Here is a 16932-nt window from a genome sequence, read left to right on the forward strand (position 1 = left end):
CTCAACAAAATACTAGCAAATTGAATACAACAATACATTAAAAAGATCATACATCATGATAGAGTGGGTTTCATTCTGGGGATGCAGGGATGGTTCGACATCCGCAAATCTATCAACGTGATACACCATGTTAACAAAACGCAGAATAAAAATCACATGATCATCTCAATAGATGCAGAGAAAGCATTTGAAAAGATACAGCATCCATTTATGATAAAAACTCTAAATAAAATGGGTATAGAAGGAAAATACCTCAACATAATAAAGGCCATATACGACAAGCCCACAGCAAATATCATTCTCAATGGAGAAAAACTGAAAGCTATCCCTCTAAAAACAGGAACCAGACAAGGATGCCCACTGTTACCACTCTTATTTAACATAGTATTGGAAGTTCTAGCCAGAGCAATCAGGCAAGAAAAAGAAATAAAAGGGATCCACATCAGAAAAGAAGTGGTGAAACTCTCACTCTTTGCACACGACATGATTTTATATCTAGAAAACCCTAAAGATTCCACTAAAAAACTTTTAGAAACAATAAAGGAATACAGTCAAGTCGTGGGATACAAAATTAACACACAAAAATCAGTTGCGCTTCTATACACCAACAATGAAGTTGCAGAATGAGAAATTAAGAATACAATCCCATTTACAATTGCAACAAAAAGCATAAAATACCTAGGAATAAACTTAACCAAAGAGGTGAAAGATCTGTACACCAAAAACTATAAAACATTGTTGAAAGAAATCGAAGAAGACACAAAGAAATGGAAAGATATTCCGTGCTCTTGGATTGGAAGAATTAACCTCGTTAAAATGTCCATACTTCCTAAAGCAATCTACAGATTCAACGCAATCCCTATCAAAGTTCCAACCACATTTTTCACAGAAATAGAACAAAGAATCCTAAAATTTATATGGAACAACAAAAGACCTCGAATAGCCAAAGGATTCCTGAGAAAAAAGAACAAAGCTGGAGGTATCATACTCCCTGATTTCAAAATACACCACAAAGCCATAGTAACAAAAACAGCATGGTACTGGCATAAAAACAGACACATAGATCAATGGAACAGAATTGAGAGCCCAAAAGTAAACCCACACATTTATGGTCAGCTAATATTGGACAAGGGAGCCAAGAGCATACGATGGAGAAAGGAGAGTCTCTTCAATAAATGGTGTTGGGAAAACTGGACAGGCACATGCAAAAGAATGAAAGTAGACCATTCCCTTACACCATGCACAAAAATCAACTCAAAATGGATTAAAGACTTGAATGTAAGACCCAAAACCGTGGAACTTCTAGCAGAAAACATAGGCAGTACGCTCTTTGACATCGGTCTGAGTAGCATATTTTCAAGTCCATGTCTGACCAGGTAAGGGAAACAAAAGAAAAAATGAACAAATAGGACTACATCAAACTAAAAACTTCTGCACAGCAAAGGAAACCATCAACAAAATGAAAAGACAACCTAAGAATTGGGAGAAGATATTTGCAAACCATATATCAGATAAGGGGTTAATATCCAAAATATACAAAGAACTCATACAGCTCAACAACAAAAAAACCAACAATCCAATAAAAAAATGGGCAATACAGAGATCTGAACAGAGATTTCTCCAAAGAAGATATATGAATGGCCAACAGGCATATGAAAAGATGCTCAACATCATTAGCTATCAGGGAAATGCAAATCAAAACTACAATGAGACATCACCTCACTCCAGTTAGAATAGCTATAATCAACAAGACAGGAAACAACAAATGTTGGAGAGGATGTGGAGAGAAGGGAACCCTTGTTCACTCCTGGTGGGAGTGCAAACTGGTGCGGCCACTATGGAAAGCAGTATGGAGTATCCGCAGAAAATTAAGAATAGATTTACCATATGATCCAGCTATTCCACTGCTGGGTATTTATCCAAAGAAATTGATAACGCAAAGGCATAAAGATACATGCACCCCTATGTTCATTGTGGCATTATACACAATAGCCAAGACTTGGGAGCCACCTAGGTGCCCATGAAGGGACAAATGGATAAAGAAGATGTGGTATTTATACACAATGGACTACTACCCAGCCATAAGAAATGATGAAATCCGCTCATTTGTGACAACATGGATGGATCTTGAGGGTATTATGGTGAGAGAAATAAGTCAGAGGGAGAAAGTCAAATATCACATGATCTCACTGATAAGTAGAAGATAAAAACAACAACAGACAAACACATAGCATTGGAGATTGGATTGCTGGTTACCATAGGGGAAGGGGGTAGGGGGGAGGGCAAAAGGGGTGATTATGCTCACATGTGAGGGGATGGACTATAACTAGTTTTTGGGTGGTGAACATGATGTAATCTACACAGAATTCGAAATATATTATGATGTACATCCAAAAATAAATTAATTAATAAAATAATATATAATTGCTAATCTTTACCTCTATGAGGAACAAATGTACCAACCTGAGTACAATGTTTATGTACAGTCGTTTGTGTCTTTAGCCCTACAGTATCCACTCAAAGCACTCTTTTCCAGTTACTTTGAGCTTCTCATTTTTGTCTACCCTATCAGTAAAGTTATACCATACATTTATTCTTTGTTTTTTTTCCAGCTTTATTGAGATATATATGACATAACATTGTGTAAGTTTAAGGTGTACAATGTGTCGATTTGATACACTTACATATTAAAAAATGATTTGCACCATAGTGTTAGTTTACACCTCCATCATGTCACATAATTACCATATCTTGTTGTGTAGCGAGAACATTTAACACTTACTCTCGGAGCAACTTTCAAGTATATAATACAGTATTGTTAACCATAATCACCATGCTGTACATTAGATGTCCAGAACTTATTCATCTTATAACTGGAAGTTTGTATCCTTTGAACAACATCTCCCCACTTCCTCCACTCCCCCCCTACCAGCCCCTGAAAACCACCATTCCACTCTCTGTTTCTATGAGTTCAGCTTTTTGAGATCCCACACAGAAGTGAGATCATAGAGTATTTGTCTTTCTCTGTCTGACATTCCACTTAGCATAATGCCCTTAAGATTCATCCATGTTGTTGGAAATGGCAGGATTTCCTTCTTTTTTAATAGCTGAATAGTATTCTATTATACATAGAATTATATTATTTATATATATTAATAATGCTATATAGTTATTATTAACATATATAAAATAAAACCGCTATTTTGAATTCTTTATTGGCTAAATTGTAGGTCTCCATGTCTTTGGGTTTGGTTACTGGAAGATTATTTTGATCCTCTGGTGGTATCGTGTTTCCTTGATTTCTCACGTTCCTTGGAATTTTGTGTTGCTGTCTTCGTATTTGTGGTAGCAGTCACCACCTCCAATCTTGACTAACTGCCTTCAGGGAAGAAATACCTTCCCTCAGCCCTGCTGGAGATTCTGAGGCTTTCTCAGACCTTGAATGGATGCACTTGCTTCATGCTTCTTGCTCCCTCTTGTGGTAGATTCATAAGCTTGTGTATCTTCTCTGTATCCTGCAACACAATAGGCTGAGGGCTGACAGCCACCTTTTTCTAAAATTTACTTATTTACTTATTTTTATTTAATTATTTTATTGAGGTCATATTGGCTTATAACATTGTGTAACTTCAGGTGTACATTATTATATATCAGTTTCTGCATAGACTGCATTGTGTTCACTATCAATAGTCTAGTTTTTAATCCATCACCTTACATATGTGCCTCTTTACCCCTCTCGCCCTCCCTCCAGCCTCTTCCCCTCTGGTAACCACTAATCTGTTCTCCTTATCCATGTGTCTGTTTATCTTCCACATATGAGTGAAATCATACAGTGTTTGTCTTTCTCTATCTGGCTTATTTCCCTTAACATCGTACCCTCAAGGTTCATCTGTGCTGTTTTCCATTCATCTCCTTTATCCATTCATCTATTGATTGGCACTTGGGTTGCTTCCACATCTTGGCTATTGTGAGCAATGCTGCGATGAACATAGGGGTGCATAAATCTCTTTGAATTGTTGATTTCACGCTCTTTGGCTAAATACCGAGTAGTGGGATAGCTGGATCATTGGTATTTCCAGGTTTAATTTTTTGAGAAATCTCCATACTGTTTTCCATAGTGGCTGCACCAGTATCCATTCCCACCAGCAGTGTACAAGGGTTCCCTTTATTCCATATCCTCTCTAATACTTGTTATTTTTGTCTTGTTAATTATAGCCATCCTGACGGGTGTAAGGTGGTATCCTGAATGTAAGACCTAAAACCATAAAACTCCTAGAAGAAAATATAGGCATTACAGTTTTTGACATTGCTCTTAGCAGTATCTTTTTGAATGCCGTTTCTACTCAGGGAAGAGAAACAAGAGAAAAAAATAAACAAATGGGACTATGTCAGACTGAAAACCTTCTGCAAGGCAAAGGAAACCATCAACAAAATGAAAAGACAACCCGCTAACTGGGAGAAAATATTTTCAAATCATTTATCTGACAAGGGGTTAACTTCCAAAATATAAAAAGAATTCATACAACTCAAAGACTAAAAAACCAAACAACCCAGTCAAGAAACGGGCGGAGGATATGAACAGACATTTTTCCAAAGAAGATATACAGATGGCCAACAGGAACATGAAAAGATGTTCAACATCACTAATTATTAGGGACATGCAAATCAAAACCACAAAGAACTATCACCTCCCTTTGTTATCCCTTGGATGCCACTGCAGCTCAAGTTTGTGGTTTCTCTCTGGCCCACAGACCCTGGCTTGCTTTCCACAAGTGGTCCCTAGTTGTCCACCAAAGCTTTCTCTTGCTGCCCGCCTCAGAGTGAGCACAGGAAGCTGGCTGCAGAGTGGGGCAAGGTGTGGGTGAGGCAATGTCTGTCACTGGAGGTGCTCATGGCCAGTTGGGGGGATCTGCAGGTGAGGCTTTCCCAGCAGTTCATGGGAAGGTTTCCTGATGGAATCTACAACACAGTCAGCAGGAAGCTCATCCCTTTGATGCTCTCTGAGAATCTTACCTCCCACTCTCCTGATCACCTCTCACCCTACAATTTAGTACTCTGGATGCTACAAGAGAAAAATGGGTGTCTTTCATGGTGTCCTGCACAGCTGGGGAAGTCTGGTTCTCACTCACTTGTTCTCCCTTCCCTCCATAGGAGAAATCATGGGATGAGAAGGTCTCCATTGGCCCTAGCTGTGCCACCTTGGGAGAAGTGTGATGTGGGCAAAGTCAAACTGTTCCTTTTATCCATGCCAATGTGTCCAAACTCTTATTTTTTACTACACTGTAGTGCTGTAACTTCTCCTCTGGAAACCTGGACTTACACAAAGGGTCTCTTGTCTGTGGGTGATTGCCCAAGTCAGTGTTCTCCAGGTGCTCCCACACTGCAGCTGAGAGGGACTGAATCCAGTTCACAAGCTATTGCAGGGTCCACAGCCAGGATGGAAGTCTGTCTGCCTGATGAACGGGTGAGCGAGACTCCTCCGGTCCCTTGGCATGTGATGCTGGATCCCACAACTCCCACAAAGGCATTTTTGTTCATGAATGGACACCAGATTTTTATTGTTGGGAGGGGACAAAAACTAGGGGTACTTTATGCCATCAGGATGCTGACGTCACTTGTCATACATTTATAACACAGTCAGTTCCAAATGTCCCAGTCTGCATTCCATCCTGGGATCTCCCAACATCCTGGTTCATTTGTTTTTGCACGCATATTTTCATTGAGAAAATTATAATGTAGTTAAAATATAATGTAACTGGATAATGGAAAAGACCATCTAAATGTATGGATTATTGACTGCTATGTGCCCCTGTTTTTTCCTGCCTTTTTGTAGAACAGTGCCTACTGTAGAGCCTATCCCTGTCTTGCCATTGTATTTTGTGCTTGTTTTGTGGGAAGTCACATCATAGAAGCTGTGTCTGAAAATGATTATAGATGACAAGATTGTGGTCTTTGGCCTTGATCCCAAATTTTAATTAGAATGTATTGGGTTCTGGGAAGAGCACATGTATTTTGCATATGTGTTGGAGTCGTGAATGCTTGCAACCAGGAGGAACACTGTGGTGGACTTGTTTCAACCATGGCCTCAGTGTGTTCTTGACTACTTGTATCCATGTCCTTCTACACAACTTTGGTCTTGGCTATATGACTTTAGTGAATGGGACAAAAGCAAACAAATGCCAGCAGAGACTTTACACTTCATTGTATATGGAGGCTCACCCACATGCTGCTCCAGAACCTGAGGTTACAACATGGCGACTCCTCATCTAATCTTCTGGATGAGGAGAGACACGGAGCCAGGTCACCTCCTGTGCCACTTGGCTCCCAAACCACCCTTCTAAACCCTGGGACTCTGAAAACCACATTTCTGCTTTGCCGGGTCACCCCACATTCAGCTGTGGAAATAGGGAACACCAGAGGGAGACCACAAGTTTGAAGGAGAAACAAGAATTTGTTTCTCCTATTTGGTTAACAGGGGGTTCCCTGAGAGCTTCAGGTTAGGGTTCCTGTGACCATCACCCCAGCAATGCTTCTTTATCCCAGGAGCAGAAGTTCCTTCCCTGACATAAATGGTTTGCTTTTCTCCAACACTTGCAGAACCAGTTCTATTTAAATTCTCACCAGTGAGACAGTAGCATTGCTCCCTCTTTAGAAGTGTGTCTGAGACCCCTCCTGAAGAATCAGAGACACGAGCACCAGCCACGCTGCCTCCTCTACTCAGAGGTCTCCTTCAGCCTCAGGAGTGGCAACTGCTTCCTGAAATTTCTTCCTCCATGTCACCTTAGAGTTCTCGTTACACTTTCAGTTATCTAGTTAAAAACTTTATACTTAGTTAACTAGTTTTTTAATTCTTGCTCTCTTTCCAAGCAACTAGTGAGGTTTCTATCTTTTGATGGACCCCAGCTATATACCCTCATTGTCCCAAACACCAGGAAGCCAGTTGCCAGACACATGAGTGAAGCCATTGACCACAAGCTGACCAAAGATGCATAAGGTAGCCCAGCCAAAACCAGTCTACATTGCTAACTCCCAAATCACGAACTATATAGTTACTATTTTAAGCCAAATAGTTTTGAGATAGTTATGTAGTAAAAGAACACTAACAAATATGGAAAAAATTAAAATAAAATATGACAGTAACTCACAGATAGGCATAAATGAAAAAAACAAAGAAAAAGACCCACAAAGTGGTATGCCTGATGGTTATGCAGAGAAAAGTAATTTTTTCCCAAGGTTGCTGGTGAAAATGTAAATTTTAATAGCCTTTTAGGAAAGCAATACAGAAGTATCTCTTAACATTAAAAATCCAGGTTTGCTTTAACAATCTCAATCCTGGGACTCTCCCCCAAGGAGATCAAAGTACCAATATCTAAAACTATATGTTCATGGACACATTTAGTAGTGGTGAAAAGCTAAAAAAGTCCATGCCCTTTAAGAGAAGAATGATTGAATAAAGAATTCTATACAATGAAATATTATACTGCCAGTAAAAAGGACAAATTAAAGCCATTTCATTCAGGCTTGCAAGGATTTACCAAAGAAATTTCTGAATAAAAGGTAAGATGCAAAACTAGTAAAATAAAATCTGTACTATAAAAACTATTCTAAATAATTATATACTTATATTTTTACATGTAAGCTTTACCTTTTTGGGCAAAGGGTGACAAATTGATCACGTTTGTTGGGAATTTATTTGCTGTGATGTGCCTGGTAGAGAAATCTTCTTGTTGAGGTGAGAGTATATTTTTGTTTTTAAATAAATTAATACCTAAAATAAAGTTTAAAAAGAAAAATTACATGAACACTCTAAATATTCACACAGTACTCCCCAAACTCCATGTATTATTAGTCTTTCTTTATGCATTTGTAATATTTTCTTCCCACATTTTATTTAATGGCCACTTGTGTATTACTCTAGTTTCTATAAACTATTTCATCATTTTCCCTTCCTTGTATTTATTCGGTTTTCCTTGATCATATCTTCCCTTTTTTTCAGCTTCATTGGGGTACACTTTGTATACAAAAGCTTGACACATTCAATTTAAACATTTTGATGCACTTGAACATATACATACCTATGTTCCCATCACCACAATCAAGGTAATAACATATCCATCACCTCCAAAAGACTTCCCATGTGTCCTTGCTTTTGTGTGTGTGTATGATAAGAATACTTAGGACAAGTACTCCCCTCCTAACAATTTTTAAGTGTACAACACTGTATTGTTAACTATAAGCACAATGTTGTACAGAAGGTCTCTAGAACTTCTTCATCTAGTACACTTGTAACTTTATACCCATTGAACAACTACCCATTTCTCTCTACCCCCAGCCCTTGGAAAACACCATTTTATTCTCTGCTTCTGTGACTATCTTACATCCCAAATAAGTGGAGTTATGCAGTATTTGTCCTTCTGTGACTGGCTTATTTCACTTAGCATTAATGTCTTCCAGGTTCATCCATATCCAGGACCATATGGAAGAATTTCCTTCTTTTTCAAGACAGAATAATATTCCATTGTATGTCTATACCACATTTTCATTTCTTTTTTCCCCAGCTTTGTTGATATATAATTGACATATAACCTTGCATAAGTCTAAAGTGTACAATGTGATGCTTTGATATATGTATATGTTATGGAAGGATTACTGCAATATGATGAGTTAAACCCTCCATTTCCTCATGTAGTTACCTTTTTTAATTTTGTGGTAAGAACATTGAAGATCTATTCTCCTAACAACTTTCAATTATTTGATATATGACAGTATTGTTAACTATAGTCATCACACTGTACGTTAGATCTCAGAACTTCTTCATCTTCTTACTGGAAGTTTGTACCCTTCGACCAACATCTCCTTATTTCCTCCATTCCACAGCCCCTGGTAACCACCATTCTACTCTATGTTTCTACGAGTTCAGCTTTTTTAGATTCCACATATAAGTGTGATTATATGAATGTTTTCTCTGTCTCACTTATTTCACTTATATGAGGACCTGAAGCTCCATCCATGTCACAAATGACAGGATTTCCTTCTTTTTAATGGCTGAATGATGTTCCATTGTGTATGTTATACCAAATTTTCTTTATCTCTTCATGTGTCTACAGACACTTAGGTTGTCTCCATGTCTTGGCTATTTTAAATAATGCTGCAGTGGACGCAGTAGTGCAGATATCTATTTGAAATAGTGACTTCATCTCTTTCTGATAGGCACCCAAAAGTGGGACTGCTGGATCAAATGGTAGTTCTATTTTTAATTTTTGGAGGAACATCTATACTATTTTCCATAGAGGTCATATCAATTTACAATCTCACCAAAAGTGTACTAGGGTTCCCTTTTCCCCATGTCCTCGCCAACATTCATCTCTTGTCTTTTTAATGATAGCCATTCTAACAGGTGTGAGACAATATCTCATTGTGGTTTTGATTTGCATTTCCCTGATTAGTGATGTTGAGCACCTTTTCATGTACCTGTTATCCATTTGTAGGTCTTCTTTGAAAAATCTCCATTCAGGTCCTCTACCCATTTATAGTCGCATTGTTTGAGTTCTTTTGCTATTTGGTTGTATGACTCCCTTATATACTTTGGAAATTAACTCATTATCAGATAAATGATTTGCAAATATTTTCTGCCATTCTGTTGTTGCTTTTTCATTTTGTTGATGGTTTCTTTGGCTGTGCAGAAGCTTTTTAGTTTAATGTTGTCCCATCTGTTGATTTTTGCTTTTGTTGCTTGTCCTTTTGGGGCAATGTCAAAATATTGTTGCCAAGACCAATGCCAAGAAGCTTTTCCCCTGTATTTTCTTGTAGGAGTATGAGGTTTCAGATCTCACATTTAAGTCTTTAATTCATTTCAAGTTAATTTTGTTAATGATATAACATATGAGAACAATTTCATTCTTGCACATGGATATCCAATTTTTCAACACCATTTGTTGAAGAGACTATCATTTCCCCATTGAGTATTCTTGGCCCCTTTGTCACATATTAGTTGTCAATATATATGAGGGTTTATCCAGGCTCTTGATTCTGTTCCATTCATATACTGTCTGTTTTAATGTCAGTCCCATCCTGTTTTGATTACGATAGCTTTGCATTATATTTTGAAATCAGGAAGTGTGATGCTTTCAGCTTTGTTCTTTTCTCTCAGGATTGCTTTGTCGATTCAGGGTCTTTTGTGGTACCAAACAAATTTTAGGATTTTCTTTTCTACTTTTTGGAAAAACGCCATGGGAATATTGATAGAGATTGCATTGAATCTATACATGGCTTTCGGTAGTATCAATATTTTAAAAACATGAACTCTTCCAACCCATGAACCCAGGATAACATTCCATTTATTTGTGCTTCTTCAATTTCTTTCACCAAAGTGATGTGGTTTTTAGTGTTTAGGCCATTCTCAACCTTGCTTAAATTTTCCAAAGTATTCTACTGTTTTTGATGCTACTGTGAATGAGACTGTTTTTTAAATTTCTTTTTCAGATATTTCACTGTTAATGTATAGAAATGCAACTAATTTTGTATGTTGACTTTGTATCCTTCAACGTTGCTACATGCATTTATTAGTTCAAACAGTTTGATGGTGGACTCTTTAGGGTTTTCTGTATATAAAATCATCATCTGCAAACAGAGAATATTTTACTTTTGCCTTTCCAATTTGGATGCCTTCTATTTCTTTTTCTTACCTGATTCTTCCAGCTAGGAATTCCAGTATTAAGCCGAATAGGAGTGGTGAGACTGGTACCATGGTCCTAATCTTAGAGGAAAACATTTCAAACTTTCACCAATGAATGTGATGTTAGCTATGGGCTTATCACATATGGTCTTTATTATGTGGAGGTATGTTCCTTCTGTACCAAATTTATTGAGCATTTTTCTCATGAAAAGATGTTTTAACTCTGTCAGATTCCCTTTCTCTATCTGTTAAGATGATCATGCAATTTCAATACTTCATTTTGTTAATGTGATTTATCACATTTATTGATTTACTTATGCAGAACCATTCTCCCATCCCATGGATAAATCCCAATTGATCATGGAATATGATCTTTTAATGTGCTGCTGAATTTGGTTTGCCAGTATTTTGTTGAAAATATTTGCATCAATATTCATCAGGGATTTTATTCATCAGGCTTGTAGTTTTCTTTTCTTATTGCATCCGTATCTGGCTTTGGTATCAGAGTAATGCTAACCTTGTAAAACGAGCTTCTGAGAGTTCCCTCCTCTTGAGTCTTTTGGAAGAGTTTGAAAAGGATTGGCATTATTCTTTAAATGTTTGGTAGAATTCACCAGTGAAACCATCTAGGTCTGGACTTTTCTTTGATGGTGGCTTTTTATTACTGATTCAATCTCCTCCTTGTTATTGGTCTATTCATATTTTCTATTTCTTCATGATTCAGTCTTGGTAGGTGGTATGTTTCTACGAATTTATCCATTTCTTCTAGGTTATCCAATTTGTAGGCTTATAATTATTCATAGTATCTCTTATAATCTTTGTATTTCTGTGGCATCAGTTTAATATCTCTTTTTTTCATTTCTGACTTTGTCTTCCTTTTTCTCCCCCTTGTTAGTTTAGCTACAAGTTTGTCAATTTTGTTTACCTTTTCAAAATACACCTTGGGGCCAACCCAGTGGTGTAGTGGTTAAGTTCATACACTCCACTTCAGCGGCCAGGGGTTTGTAGGTTTGGATCTCAGGTACGGACCTACACACTGTTCATCAAGCCATCTTGTGGTGGCATCCCACATAGAGGAAGATTGGCACAGATGTTAGCTCAGGGCCAAACACAGGTGTGTTCCCCCATCTTCAATTTTGTGGAAGTGTTTGAGAAGGATTGGTGTTAATTCTTCTGTAAATATTTGGTGAAACTCACCAGTGAATCCATCTGGTCCTTGACTTTTTTTCATTGGGAGATGTGTGATTCCATTTTCTTACTAGTAATTGTTTTGTTCACATTTTCTATTTGTTTTTCTGTGATGTCAGTAGTAATGTTTTCTTTTTTATTTATAATTTTGTTCATTCGGATCCTCTCTCTTTTTTCCTGGGTTAGACTAGGCTAGTTTACCAACTGTCTTTATCTTTTTAAAGAATGAATTCTTCATTTTGTTAATCTTTTCTATTGCTTTTCTGTTCTCTATTTCATTTATTTCTGCTCTTATCTTTATTAGTTCTTTTCGTATGCTAAATTTGGGCTTTGATTATTCTGCTTTTGCTAGTTCCTTGAAGTATAGAGTTAGGTTGTTTATTTGAGTTCTTACTTGCTTCTAATGTAGGTGTTTATTGCTATGAACTTCCCTCTTAGAACTGCTTTTGTTGCATCCTGTAAGTTTTGGTATGTTGTATTTCCATTTTCATTTGTCTCAAGATATTTTTTAATTTTCTCTTTAATTTCTTCTTTGGTCCATTGGTTGTTTAGGAGTGTTAATATTCATACATTCATGAGTTTTCCAGTTCTCCTCTTGTAATTGATTTTTTTTGTTTCATAACACTGTAGTCAGAGAAGATACTTAGTATGATTCTATCTTTTCGAATTTTCTAAGACTTGTTTTGTGGTCTAATGCATGGTCTATCCTAGAAAGTGTTCCATGAGCTGCTGAGAAGAATGTGTATGCTATTGTTGTCAAATAGAATGTTCTGTATATGTCTTTTATGTTCATTTGGTATCTAGTGTTCAAATCCAGTTTCCTTATTGATTCTCTGTCTAGATAATCTATCCATTGTTGAGAGTGAGTTATTAGAGGCCCCAACTTTTATTGCATTGTTTATTTCTCCTTGTAGCTCTGTTACACATTTAACTTTACATATTTAGGTGATTCAATGTTGTACATAAATATTTACAATTATTATATCTTGTTAATAGATTGCCCCTTTATCATAATATAATGACCTTTTTTATTTTTAAATCATATTTAGATTAAAGTCTATTTTGTCTAATATAAGTATCAGTACCTCTGCTTTTTTTTTCTTTTTTGGTTACCATTTGTCTGAAATATCTTTTTCTATCCCTTCATTCTCAGTCTATGTGTGTCTTTAAAGCTATGGTGTGTCTCTTTAAGGCAGTACATTGTTGGAGCTCTTTTTTTCATCTATTCAATCATTCCATGGCTTTTGATTGGAAAATTAATCTAATTACATTTAAAGTAATTATTGATAGGTAAGTTCTTATTGCTATTTTCTTAATTGTTTTATGGCTGTTTTGTGGATCTATTGTTCCTTATTTCTTATCCTTCTGTCTTTTTTTGTGTTTTGAAGTCTTTTGCTATCAGTATGCTTTGACTTCTTTATCATGTTCTTTTGTGAAGTTACTACAGGTGTTTCCATGAAGCTTACAAAAATATCTTAAAATTATAACACTCTATTTAAAACTGATAACAACTTAACTTCAATAGAATTCTTAAACTTTACACATTTTACACATTTACTTCTCCTTCACCTTACATTTATTGATGTTACAGTTTACAAATTTTTTATATTGTGCATCCAATAACAGGTTATTATAGTTATGGTTATTTACTACATTTGTTTTTAACTTTTAAACTAGGATTGTAAATAAATTATGCACCAGCACCATATTACAGAATCTAACTGACAATATATTTACATTACCAGTGATTTTACACTACCTTCTTATGTTTTTATGATGTTCATTAGTGTCCTTTTATGTCCACACAAAGAACTCTGTTTAGCATTTCTTGTAGGGGGTGTCTAGTGGTGATGTATTCCCTAAGCTTTAGTTTGTTTGGAAAAATCCTTGTCTCTCTTTTTTGAAGGACAGCTTTGCCAGGCATAGAATACTTGGTCGATGGATTCCCTCCCCCCCCCACCACTATTTTGAATATATCATCCCATTCTCTCTTGGCCTGAAAAGTTTCTGTTGAGAAATCTATCTATATTCTTATGGGGTTTCCCTTGCGTGCAACTTTCTTCTTTTCTCTTTCAGCTTTCAAAATTATTTGTCTTTGACTCTTGACAATTTAATTGTAGTGTGTCTCAATGTAGCCCTATGTGAGTTCAGTCTATTTGGGATCCTTTAGGATCATGGAACTGGATGTCCATTATTGCTATAAATACACTTTCTGTTTCTTTCTGTTTCTTTCTTCCTTCTGAAATTCCGACAATGTGGATACTGTTTCTATTGATTGTGTCCCATAAGTCCTAAGGATTTCTTTACTTTTTCATTCTTTTTTCTTTTTTCTCCTCTGACCGGATAATGTCAAATATCCTTTTTTCCAGGACACTGAGTCATTCTTCTGTATAGTTGAGTCTGATTTGGGAGCTCTCTATTGAGTTTTTCAGTCACTATACTTTTCAGCTCTAAGATTTCTGTTTGATGGTTTCTATTTCTTTGTTGAACTCCTTTTGTTTATGCATTGTTTTCCTAATTTTGTTTAGTTGTCTCTCTTAGTTGTATTCTTATAGTTTACTAACTTATTTAAGAGTATTATTCTTAATTGTTTCTGACAGTTCATAGATCTTCATTTCTTTAGGATCAGTTATTGGATCATTATTAGTTTCCTTTGGTAATGTCATGCTTACCTAATTCTTTGTGATCCTTGATTCTTTATATTAGCATCTGTGTATTTGAGTAAGCAGCCTCCTCTTCCAGACTTTACAGGTTAACTTTGGCAGAGATAGTTCTTCATAAGTCAGCTCAGCTTGGGTTTCTTAATGTGTCCAGTGGTAACGTCCTTGGGCAGGTGGGGCTTGCTATCAATATTTATTTTTGGATGAGGCCTCTGAGGCCAGGGATGGGAGGTGGCACTGGCTGAGAACAGTTGGATAAGACTTCTGGCTTTGTTTCCTGCCCAAGCAAGGCTGTAGGATGGGATCTGTGGTTGCCTGGTTCCCTGGTAAACCTTGCTAGACAACCATAACTGGGTACTATATTTAGTAGAAGGCAGGACTATGGATTATCTTCCCTGCCCAGGTGAGGCAGCTGAACAGGCACCAGGGCCTGCCTAACTCATTTTTGGGGACCAAAACCAGGCAAGACTATGCACTGAATTCCCGGGCCAGACAAGGCCACCAGTTTTCCTCTGCAGGTGGAGAAAGCCAAAGGGCTTGCTCTTTGTTCAATTGCTACCATAAGCTGGTCTGTTGGATGAACTACACATCTTCCCGTGTGATCTGGTTCTTTTTCCAGGACAGTTAGGCTGATGGCTGTATTCAGCAATGGGCAGGGCTATGAATTAATATCCCTGCCAAGGCAGAGCAGGAGAACCAGCTCCATAGCTGGCAAGGCTCTTTTTTTGTGGTCTTGACTCAAAAGACCTAAGTCTCAGATTCTCTGGCCAAACGGTGCCACTGGCTTTGTTCTGCTGAAGATCAGCTCTGCCTGCTGTACTCTCTGTTTGAGTGTTGCTGGGCTACAGAGCCCCAGATGTTCTGGCTGGGATCTGGTCAGGTGAGGCCAGAAGCTATGCTCAGCAGTCAGTGGGACTATGAATGAACTCCCCTTTCTGGGCAGAATGGGAGGGCCAGCTCCAAGCAGCTTCCTCAGTGTTCCTGATCAGGCTTTCTGGTCAAGAGTGGCCAGGAGCTACATGCAGCAGTGAGTGAGGCTATTAATTAGCTCCCCTGCTTGGGTGGAGCAGGGGAACTGACTCCAAACCCAACAAGGCTCTTTGTGGTCTTGACTCAAGCTGACCCACTCATCAAGTTCCCAGGCCAAACAGTGTTGTGGCTTTGCTCTGCTTTACTCTCTGCTCAAGCGGTGCTGGGCTATATAGTTTCCAGGAGTTCCAGACAGTCTTCTTGGTCAGGTGGGGCAAGGAGTTACACTCAGCAGGAGACCATGGTATGACTCTGCTTTCTTGCTTGAGTGGTGGTAGATCAGAGTCCAGGGCTGGCAAAGCTCTTCATTTGAGGACCCAAATCATACATACCTGCACCTCATTGAGTTCCCTGGTAAGACTATGCCACCATCTTGGCTCTGCGGATGGGCAGAGCTACTGGTTGGGGCTATTACTTGGGTGCTACAGGTAGGAACTCAAAATCTGAGTGTTGGTTGCTGCAAGCCTATCTTCCCTTCTGTGTCACAATCAGATTCCCAGTAGTCAAGCCCTGCAAATTGCTCCACAATCCCTGGCGTGGGAGACCTGACTAGGGGCTCCCAAGAAGCAACCCCCGATGCTGAGGGGAGCTGGATGTCCATCCTGGGCTTTGTTTTCCAACTGGAGAAACTGAGGGCTCATGGGAGACCTCTTGGTGTGGCGTTGTACCAGCCTGGAGGAGAGGCAGTATAGTCAGTGTGTAGCCACTGCTGTTACCTTTCTAATACTGTCTGTCTTCTTCATCTTTCTGGTGCAGGGGCCATGCTTCAGGCTCACCTCAGTGTTCTTGGATTTTCTCAGTAGTGTCTTGTCCTTGAATAATTTTTAGTTCTTCTTGTGAGGGGGAGTGATGTCAGGAATGGCCTATGTTACCATCTTGGTGATGTCACTCTTCCTCCTACGTGTTAAGTTTTTGATGTAATAATTTATCCTTGTTTGTATTGTGTATCCATTAACAAATTATTGTAGCTATAGTTATTTTTAATACTTTTGTTCTTTAACCTTTATGATAGAGTTAAGTGGTTAACAGGCCACCATATTGCAGTATTAGAGTATACTGACTTTGACTATATACTTATCTTTACCCAGTGTATTGTATGTTTTCAGGTCACGAATTAGTGTCCTTTCACTTTAGCTTGAAGAACTCCTTTCATCATTTCTTGTAAAAGAGTTCAAATGGTGATGAACTCATTCAGCTTTTCTTTGTTTTCGAGTCTTACTTCACCTTCATTTCTGGAGAACAATTTTGCCTAGAAAGAATTCTATTTGGGCAGAGTCTTTCCCCCCAACATTTTGAGCATATCATCCCTCTCTCTTCTGGCCTGCAATGTTTTTGCAGAGAAAGCTCCTAACAGCCTGAGGAGGATTGCCTTGTATGAGA

The 16932-nt window shown here is 37.9% G+C and overlaps 1 protein-coding gene across 1 annotated transcript in view; it reads right to left on the reverse strand.

Moving 5' to 3' along the window:
* CCDC7 (coiled-coil domain containing 7) overlaps positions 1–16932 on the reverse strand; it is a 485718-nt gene that overhangs the window by 53654 nt on the left and 415132 nt on the right. The window contains exon 35 of the mRNA XM_046679053.1: positions 7646–7760. Coding sequence (XP_046535009.1) covers positions 7646–7760 — 115 coding nt within the window. The remainder of the gene's footprint in view (positions 1–7645; positions 7761–16932) is intronic.

Source organism: Equus quagga, chromosome 12, assembly GCF_021613505.1.
Source record: "Equus quagga isolate Etosha38 chromosome 12, UCLA_HA_Equagga_1.0, whole genome shotgun sequence".
Classification (NCBI taxonomy): Eukaryota; Metazoa; Chordata; class Mammalia; order Perissodactyla; family Equidae; genus Equus; species Equus quagga.